General features: G+C 44.2%; 1 protein-coding gene across 1 annotated transcript; it reads left to right on the top strand.

Annotated features, from left to right (window-relative positions):
* Nucleotides 1-82: 82 nt before the first annotated feature.
* LOC106603363 (myelin protein zero-like protein 2) lies at nucleotides 83-9057 on the top strand. Its single transcript, XM_045717049.1, has 4 exons — nucleotides 83-353; nucleotides 5863-6032; nucleotides 6272-6482; nucleotides 6658-9057. Exons 1-4 carry the CDS (start codon nucleotides 299-301, stop codon nucleotides 7275-7277), a joined length of 1056 nt encoding a protein of 351 aa, XP_045573005.1. The 5' UTR covers nucleotides 83-298; the 3' UTR covers nucleotides 7278-9057.
* Nucleotides 9058-9687: the final 630 nt, after the last annotated feature.

The raw sequence follows: 9687 nt of genomic DNA on the forward strand, positions 1-9687 counted from the left end.
GTAATACTTTACACAGAGTTATGGTCGAACAGGTTTGACAAGACTGTACATCGCCCACCCGCCCTCCAGACTGGCAAAGGCAAAATATGTGTGATGCTGCCTATTTATGACGCCGCCTACAGTCCTAGTGCGCACATCGCCTGTGGTTTCAGACTCCCGAGTCCATTGCGCTAAGATTCTTTATCAAAAACCTGTTGAGGTAAACCTTGCATGACCCATAAAACTTTCAATTTAGGAGGTTTCTAGTAACTGTTTGACATTTTGTCAGTCTTTAAGGTCTGAGCAAACTGCCAATCCGATGTATCGGACATGGCTACAGTTCCTCGCGCTTCTGGGTGGATTTGCAGTGCCAGGTGAGTTCGAAGTTACTTCCTTAATTTCTGTTTTCAGTCCAATTAGTCGCCATTTGGTGTTTTACATGAACACTTGGGCCTAGTATTATTCTGTCAAAACATTGATTCCAGCAACTGTAGGGCTTAAATGGCTACAGTTCAGGTGAACAGAGCCCCAATCTAATTTCCATCATAATGATAATGAGTAACCTACTCTTGATTCTGTATACTTTATCATTATAGAATAGCTTCGACATTGACATGTTTTTCAGGTGGACCAGGCCAAAGATCACGGATAATTATTAGAGTATTTTAAATAATCCCACAGCATCCCCTCTCGCACCCATCTACACTGAACAAAAATATAAATGCAACTAGAACATTTTGAAAGATTTTCCTGAGTTACAGTTCATATAAGGAAATCAGTCAATTGAAATAAATTCATTAGGCCCTAATCTATGGATTTCACATGACTGGTAATACAGATATGCATCTGTTGCTCACAGATACCATTAAAAAAAAGATAGGGGCGTTGATCAGAAAAACAGTCAGTCTCTGATCACCATTTGCCTCATGCAGTGTGACACATCTCCTTCACATAGAGTTGAAAAGGCTGTTGATTGTAGCCTGTGGAATGTTGTCGCACTCCTCTTCAATGGCTGTGTGAAGTTGTCGGATATTGACAAGAACTGGAGCACGCTGTCGTACACGTCGATCCAGAGCATCCCAAACATGCTCAATGGGTGACGTCTGGTGAGTATTCAGGCCATGGAAGAACTGGGACATTTTCAGCTTCTAGGAATTTTGTACAGATCCTTGCGACATGGGCCGTGCATTATCATGCTGAAACATGAGGTAATGGCGACGGATGGATAGCACGACAATGGGCCTTAGGATCTCATCACGGTATCTCGGTGCATTCAAATTGCCATTGATAAAATGCAATTGTGTTCATTGTCTGTAGTTTATGCCTGCCCATACCATAATCCCACCGCCACCATGGGGCACTCTGTTCACAACGTTGACGTTCGCCCATACAACGCACGGTACAGTTAAAACCGGGACTCATCCATGAAGAACACACTCCTCCAGCATGCCAGTGGCCATCGAAGGTGAGCATTTGCCCCGTGAAGTCGGTTACGACGCCGAACTGCAGTCAGGTCAAGATCCTGGTGAGGACGACGAGCACGCAGATGAGCTTCCCTGAGACTGTTTCTGACAGTTTATGCACATATTCTTCAGTACTGCAAACCCACAGTTTCATCAGCTGTGGTGGACATTCCTGCAGTCAGCAAGCCAACTGCACGCTCCCTTAAAACTTGAGACATCTGTGGCATTGTATTGCGTGACAAAACTGCACATTTTAGAGTGGCCTTTTATTGTCCCCAGCACAAGGTGCACCTGTGTAATGAACATGCTGTTTAATCAGCTTCTTGATTAAACAGCATGGATTATCTTGGATTATCTTGGCAAAGGAGAATGCTCACTAACAGGGATGTAATCAAATTTGTGCACAAAATTTGAGAGAAACAAGCTTTTGTGCATAATATAAATATTATGGAAAATGTCTGGGATTTTTTATTTCAGCTCATGAAACATGGGACCAACACTTTACATGTTGTGTTTATATTTTTGTTCAGTGTATAAGAACTAATAATTCAGGTAGGGCCATCCCAGTTTCGTTCCTTGTAGCCCATTTCTGCAGTCAAATTACCTAGTGGCCTCATGGGTGGAATGTTATTAATATTTTATTAATAACATTATTTCAAAAAACCCGCAGAAAATCCAGTGTTTCTATGTCAAAAAGTTCTGTTATATTTCGTTTTCTGTGATGCATATAAAGTGTAATATTGGGATGCAAACTCTAAATTTGAATACATTTCAACTCTATATCTGGCATGGTACAGGTGTCTTCTTTTTTAAGCCCATAACCATGTGTGTGAGGTGTACACTTTTGTTTCAAAGTGGATTTGTTTAAAACTACCAAGACATTCTGTGTGACCCTGATTTAGCCCACTGCAGTCAAAGGTTAAGAAACATTTTGCAACAGAATTGACGGAATGAATACACCCCTGATCACCCGCACACACAGTTCACTTTCATAGCAGCCATACAAACAGCAGCATCACATCTATGCGCTCTCCTCCTCGCACATTTTCCCTTCACTTGTGGAGTTCAGTGCACAACACAACAGCTGTCTGTGATCAGGCGAAAAAACCTCTCCAAGCCAAACCTTCATATCATAACTACTACACACAGCCTACATCGGTGTCACCATATTAGCTAACATCATATACATTACCAAAAGTATTTGGATACCTGCTAATCGAATATCTCATTCCAAAATAATGGGCATTAATATGGAGTTGGTCCCATCTTTGCTGCTATAACACTTTTCTGGGAAGGCTTTCCACTAGATGGAACATTGCTGCGGGGACTTCCATTCAGCCACAAGAGCATTAGTGAAGTCGGGCACTGATGTTGGGCGATTTAGGCCTGCCTCGCAGTCTGTGTTCCAATTCATCCCAAAGGTGTTTGATGACGTTGAGGTCAGGGCTCTGTGCAGGCCGGTTAAGTTCTTCCATACCGATCTTGACAAACCATTTCTGTATGAACCTCGCTTTGTGCACGGGGGCATTGTCAAGCTGAAACAGGAAAGGGCCTTCCCAAACTGATGCCACAAAGTTGAAAGCAAAGAATCGTCTAGAATGTCATTGTATGCTGTAGCGTTAAGATTTCCCTTCACTGGGACTAGGGACCCAGCCCGAAGCATAAAAAACAGCCCCAGACCATTATTCCTCCTCCACCAAACTTTACAGTTGGCACTATGCATTGGGGCAGGTAGCGTTCTCCTGGCATCTGCCAAACCCAGATTCATCCGTCCGCCTGCCAGATGGTGAAGCGTGATTCATCACTCCAGAAAACGAGTTTCAACTGCTCCAGAGTCCAGTCCAATGGCGGCGAGCTTTACACCACTCCAGCCGAACTTTGGCATTGCGCATGGTGATCTTAGGCTTCAGCACTTGGCGTTCCCATTCTGTGAGCTTTTGTGGCCTACCACTTCGCGGCTGAGCCGTTGTTGCTCCTAGACGTTTCCACTTCACAATAACAGCACTTACAGTTGACCTGGCCAGCTCTAGCAGGGCAGAAATTTGACAAACTGACTTGTTGGAAAGGTGGCATCCAATGACGGTGCCAATTTCAAAAGTCACTGAAAGTCAGTAAGGCCATTCCACTGCCAATGTTTGTCTATGGAGAGTGCATGGCTGTGTGCTCAATTTTATATAGTGCAACTTTCACATGTCCCCCCCACCCACCCCACATTCTGAAATAGCTTTCTTCCCCCCCAGTTTTATCATTGGAATGTGATACAAAACGAGGCAACGGTGTGCTTTAGGACCATGCGGACACCTCCGAGCAGCCGTGTAGGAGTGTTTATCCGACAGTTTGGAGTGTTTATCCGGCAGTATTAAAAATATATATATATTATGTCCCCCCCACTTCTAAAACGAAAGGTGCGCCCCCTGCCTGTCAGTGTGGCTGAAATAGCCGAATCCACTAATTTGAAGGGGTGTCCACATACTTTTGTATACATAGTGTAGCTACTAGAACTAAAGCGTTAGTAAACCCACAATCCAATCCATGTGTAGAATCACGCAGTAGTGTACAGCTAGCAGTTTAGCAGCTACACCGTCTGACAATAAATTGTTAAAATCAAAAGCTTGCCTTGGATTGGAAGAGTTGGCGTATTGGATAGCCTTAGCCAGCTAGCTAACATAAATATCATTCCTGTCTGTTAGAGTCAGGTCCTTGAGTAGGCTGCATTAGCTAGTATAAGTAAAACTGAAACTGGAGAAAAAAAATCCAATTTCTCTCTCTGCTGCTTCTCCTTAATTTTTGAAGAAATTAATTTGTGCAACACTGTTCAACTATTGTCTTTCTCTCTCTTTGAGTCAACTACTCACCACCATAGCCACAGGGTCTTTATTACTCCTGTATAAGTGGACAAAAATAGTCATCAGCATCACAGGGACAAACAATACTGTTATTGACACACTTGTTGAATTATGCAACAGGACGTAACAACAACAGTAATTTATGAGGCTGTCTAGACAGCGCAGGTGAGTAGAGGTAGGCCTAGAGTGACAGAGCAAGGGTTTTGATGGTTGCAGCCCTCTTCCTATTTATGGTAATGTTTCATATATGCAAATACACCTGTTGTATTTATGCAAATGAGGCATATAAAATTATTTATTTTAACACAAAATATATTTTTTAAATACAGTACCTGATACAATTAGAACATGTATAGGCTATATCAGTGTATTCGAAGAAACAAATAGTTACATTTGATAATAATTTGAATAGGCTACCTGAATTCCCACCAAATCCCTGAATTCCATTAATTACTTGTCTGTGCCAATGGGTACAGATGGAATATTGAATGTTTGCCAGAACAGCTTTATCAGAATCCTTTAATAGTTCCTGGCTGGTTCAGTCTCCCGTAGGTGGACCTCTGGACTGAACACCTACAATCATTAACCACACACACACACACACACACACACACACACACACACACACACACACACACACACACAAACACACACACAAACACACACTCAATATAACACAGTGAGGGCCTGGCACAGCAGTGGAATGCTGGGTGAATTATTACAGGGCCATACCACCTGCTTTCTAGTTTTATTATTATTTAATTTTTTATTTATTTAACCTTTATTTAACTAGGCAAGTCATTTAAGAACAAATTCTTATTTACAATGACAGCCTACCCCGGCCAAACCTGGACGACACTGGGCCAGTTGTGCGCCGCCCCATGGGACTCCCAATCACAGCCGGATGTGATTACAGCCTGGATATATCGTTTATTTGCTCTGTCAGTTTTCTTTGTGTTTGACTTAAGTGTGAATTAGAACTCTAGCTCAGCTTATTGTCGTGATTGGTCCACACTGGAAAAGTACTGTAGGAGAGGAGACATGCTTGAAGAGTTTGACTGTGTACAAAATGCATCATTTAAGGGAGGGAGGGTACACTTAGTGAGCTACATTACAGCTCCAGTGATTTGAGGAGTGTAGTCAGTGTACCAATTGGTTCTTGGAAGTCAAGGCCATGTTTACTGAAGATGTACTGTGTATACTGAAGCAAGTGAGCTAGGTTTAAACTGAAGATGTACTGTATAGTACTGTGTCTACTGAAGCAAGTGAGCTAGGTTTAAACTGAAGATGTACTGTGTCTACTGAAGCAAGTGAGCTAGGTTTAAACTGAAGATATGTAAACAGACACTTTGTTTGAAAAACCACTATCAACCTTCTCATGGTCATATGCATCCTTGAAGCTGTGAAATAAAGATGTCTGTGTTTAATAGTGTGCTCTGAACGTTCTGTGGGGACTTTGATAAGGTGCTTGCTAATGTTGTCCCAGGGTTATTTAAATGCATTTATTCAATATAGTGTATACTGCACTGTATATCTGTGCCCGCGTGTCTCATTGGGTCCATTCTTTGTGTCAGGTGTGCTGCGAGTCGGTGGGATGGAGGTTTTTATGTCCAATGAGGTGGAGGCAGTGAACGGGACAGAAGTGAGACTGAAGTGCACCTTTAAGTCCAAACACCCTGTGTCCCTCTCCTCTGTGACTGTCTCCTGGAACTTCCGTCCCTTGGGCCAGGGAGCCGAGGAGTCGGTGGGTGACCTTTCCACACTGAAAGCCGGACTAACAGTAGACATGCAGCGAATGTGTCTGAATTAGGGGGAAGACTGGGTTAGACATGGGAACACACCTTTGTAGTACAGGTTCTTAAATGAGTGAAATCAAAATCTAGTGAGTCTATTGAGTCATCACTTTATGTTTCTTGAACCACTGTGAATGTGTGTCATGTTTATTCATGTATGTATTCTTTGAAACGTGTGTGTGTGTGTCAGGTGTTTTACTACCAGGAGACAGCATACCCCCCTACAGAGGGGCGGTTTAAGGGCCATGCGGTGTGGTCGGGGGACATCCTGAGACAGGACGCCTCCATCAGCCTCCAGGACGTTCCCTTCACCTTCAACGGTACCTACACCTGCCAGGTTCGCAACCTGCCCGATGTCCACGGCATCAACGGAGAGGTCACCCTCAGGGTCGTCCACAAAGGTCAGTAGGTCAGTCAGTCAGCCTGACAATTAATGTAAGTTCACAAATAACTACTCTATGTTAAAATGTACTATATAAGTCTACCAGACACTTGTAAAGGATTATTGAGGAATGCCAGTCAGTGCTAATGTATTGCTGTGTGTGTGTTTGTGTTGTGTTGTGCTGCTCCCTCCAGTCTCCGTCTCTGAGATAGGCATACTGGCTGTAGCCATCGGGGCAGCCATCGCCATAGTCCTGGTGGTGCTCTGCATCTTTGTGGTGTTCAAGTACCACAAACTCAACCGCCACGCCAACACAGACCTGAAGCTGCAGGGGTGGGAGAGAGAGTTAAATGCCAGGGTCCTAGAGGAGTGCAAGCTAAATGCCACGGTCCTAGAGGAGACCAAGCTAAATGCCACGGTCCTAGAGGAGAGCGAGCTAAATGCCAGGGTCCTAGAAGAGAGCGAGCTAAATGCCACGGTCCTAGAAGAGAGCAAGCTAAATGCCACGGTCCTAGAGGAGTGCAAGCTAAATGCCACGGTCCTAGAGGAGAGCAAGCTAAATGCCACGGTCCTAGAGGAGTGCAAGCTAAATGCCACGGTCCTAGAGGAGAGCGAGCTAAATGCCACGGTCCTAGAGGAGAGCAAGCTAAATGCCACGGTCCTAGAGGAGAGCAAGCTAAATGCCACGGTCCTAGAGGAGACCAAGCTAAATGCCACGGTCCTAGAGGAGAGCGAGCTAAATGCCACGGTCCTAGAGGAGAGCAAGCTAAATGCCAGGGAGAAGAAGGAGTGGAAGGACCCTACAGTGTGTTGAGGGGTCTAGGGGGTCCAGGGGTCAGGGGCAAATCCCCTCCCTCCCCCCCTCTGCTGGTGTGGGTGAGGTGTCCTGTTTGGATGGACTGGTCTCTGACTAGAGGGGCTGGCCAGCTCAGGTCCACTCTGTTTGGGAGGACTGATGAATTTCTGGGGGGGGTCCTGCTTTCTTCTACCCTCCGCTCATATGAGTCACCATTCAGATTCAACTTGCTACTGTAGTTGAACTTAACCCAGTATTAGTGATCCCTTTACATTCCACCACTTTTTCAGGCCCCATTTCATGTTTTTTAACAAACAGCTATGTTATTGTATTTTAACTATGTTGTATTATGACTACTAGTAGTCTATTTGAGTTTACTGAGTAATAGTCCAAGAGATACCAGTATGTTGGAGGAATTTTCTTTACCAAAATTGCTGTTCTTTGGAACTTTTTCACTAACATCAACTCACACTGGGACTGCTGGCCCAGCTGCCTGGCCTGGCCTGGCCTGGCCTGGTATGTCTGTCTGGACTTCTCTGCATTAACTCTTGTTAGATATGGCTGAATTGGCACCAGCTGCAGTCTCTTGATGTGGTGGCATCCAACTCAACTAGCAGACTAGTTCAGCAACTCTTTGCTCCAGTATGCATCTTCTTCTTCATCACATTTGGAATGGTAGCCATTTGTTCGAAATTCGTTTACAGAATTATTTTACCACTTGAATAATCAACTTTCCTCTACAGTTGAGCTAATGGCTCATATGGACATAATTCCAAAATGAATGTTTTTGACAGCAAATTTGTGGTGTTTTGTGGTTATGGTCAAGGTCCCATGGTGAGTTAAGTCAGTGAAACACTTTTGTTAAACTTGTGGTATCTGGGGGTTGCTAAGGTAATTGCAAGGGCTGGTGGAAGCCCTGTATCTGGCGGTGGCTAATGTTAAGGCCAAGGGCATCGGGCAGTAAGGCTTTTGGAAGCTTTCCTGGGCCAGGAGTTTTCAGTGACTATCTGCCATTTAGTTTTTCTGGCCAACGCTCTCCTGCTTCCTGCAAAAATGACAACTTAAATGACTGCCTATTACTTCTAGATATAAAAGGAACTGTGATGCATCTTTGAATGTAGAAGAAGAACCCCACCATTCCATGAGGAAGCCTGTTTTCCATGAAGAAGCCTGTTTTCCATGGGTTCTGTCATTTTTGTGAACTGATGTTGCCACCATGTGTCCATTATAGGAAGCAGCTCCATCTTTCTCACTCTGTCCACACTGAGGATCATGGGTGTTGTGGTCTCAAAGGTTTCTCCCTCTCTCTTATTCTGCCTCTCCTGTTGTATTACAAAGCTGCCCATGAGCCAAATGACCAGAGGAATCTATCCAAGACACTGCCAACACCACAGCCTGCCGCTCACTCCTACAGGGTACACGAGTATGACTTTCCGTTTAGGAGAAACATGAAGATGTCACTGACCCAATCATGAGGACATCGCCAGTCCATTCAGGAGACTACAAGGTGTTGGTTCTGTTCACCTGCTTGTGCAGTTATCCAACCTGATGTGTTATGTCCCATCTGATCAGTACCTGCCGCCAGCCCCATAACCCTCCCATGGGACTGGAAACAGCATTCTCCTGATAAAGAATTCCATTAATGATTTCCATGAATGATTCTATTGATTTATTTCATGAATGCGTTTGTAAAGATCAAAACTGTATATTTTATCACACGTTTTATAAGGTTGAGAGATTTATTTTATTGTGTGTTTTTCAATAAAGGAATGCTTGTTTTGATGGTTTTAACTCTAAAGATGGCTTTCATGACATAAGATATAAGTTGTAAATCTGCCTTACCTATAAGACTAGAAAGGTTTTATAGCAAGATAGATACAGTACAGAAATGGAGGCATGAAAGAGACGAAGCAGAGAGGTGGCTGCCTGTCATTGGCTGCCTATCACAATGGCAGGGTCCTATCATTGGCTGCCTATCACAATGGCAGGGTCCTATCATTGGCTGCCTATCACAATGGCAGGGTCCTATCATTGGCTGGCTGTCACAATGGCAGGGTCCTATCATTGGCTGCCTGTCACAATGGCAGGGTCCTATCATTGGCTGCCTGTCACAATGGCAGGGTCCTATCATTGGACCAGTTTTGTGAAAGAGGGTGCCACCTTGTTCCATGTTGCGTTCCATTTAAAACACTTCACCAGAAATATAATCTTTACTGTTTACTGTGCACATTAATATACTCTTTCAAGTGTGTAGCCTTCCTGCTGTAGAGATAGCCACACCAACACGCCCGGGGACAGGCTGGGTAGTGTCTGTGTGAGCAGGCAGGTGTTGTGTGTTTTAAAGCAGAGTTTCCCAAACTCGGTCTTAGAGCTCCTCCTGGGTGCATGTTTTTGTTTTTGCCCCAGCGCAACACAGCTGATTCAAATA

Source organism: Salmo salar, chromosome ssa04, assembly GCF_905237065.1.
Source record: "Salmo salar chromosome ssa04, Ssal_v3.1, whole genome shotgun sequence".
Lineage (NCBI taxonomy): Eukaryota > Metazoa > Chordata > Actinopteri > Salmoniformes > Salmonidae > Salmo > Salmo salar.

Bases quoted from the DNA above. Each gene is read 5' to 3' on its own strand.
- LOC106603363 (XM_045717049.1), top strand. From the start codon at position 299: ATGTATCGGACATGGCTACAGTTCCTCGCGCTTCTGGGTGGATTTGCA. The intron at 354-5,862 runs GTGAGTTCGAAG...TCTTTGTGTCAG, and splicing joins GGGTGGATTTGCAGTGCCAG to GTGTGCTGCGAGTCGGTGGG. The intron at 6,483-6,657 runs GTCAGTAGGTCA...TGCTCCCTCCAG, and splicing joins CCTCAGGGTCGTCCACAAAG to TCTCCGTCTCTGAGATAGGC.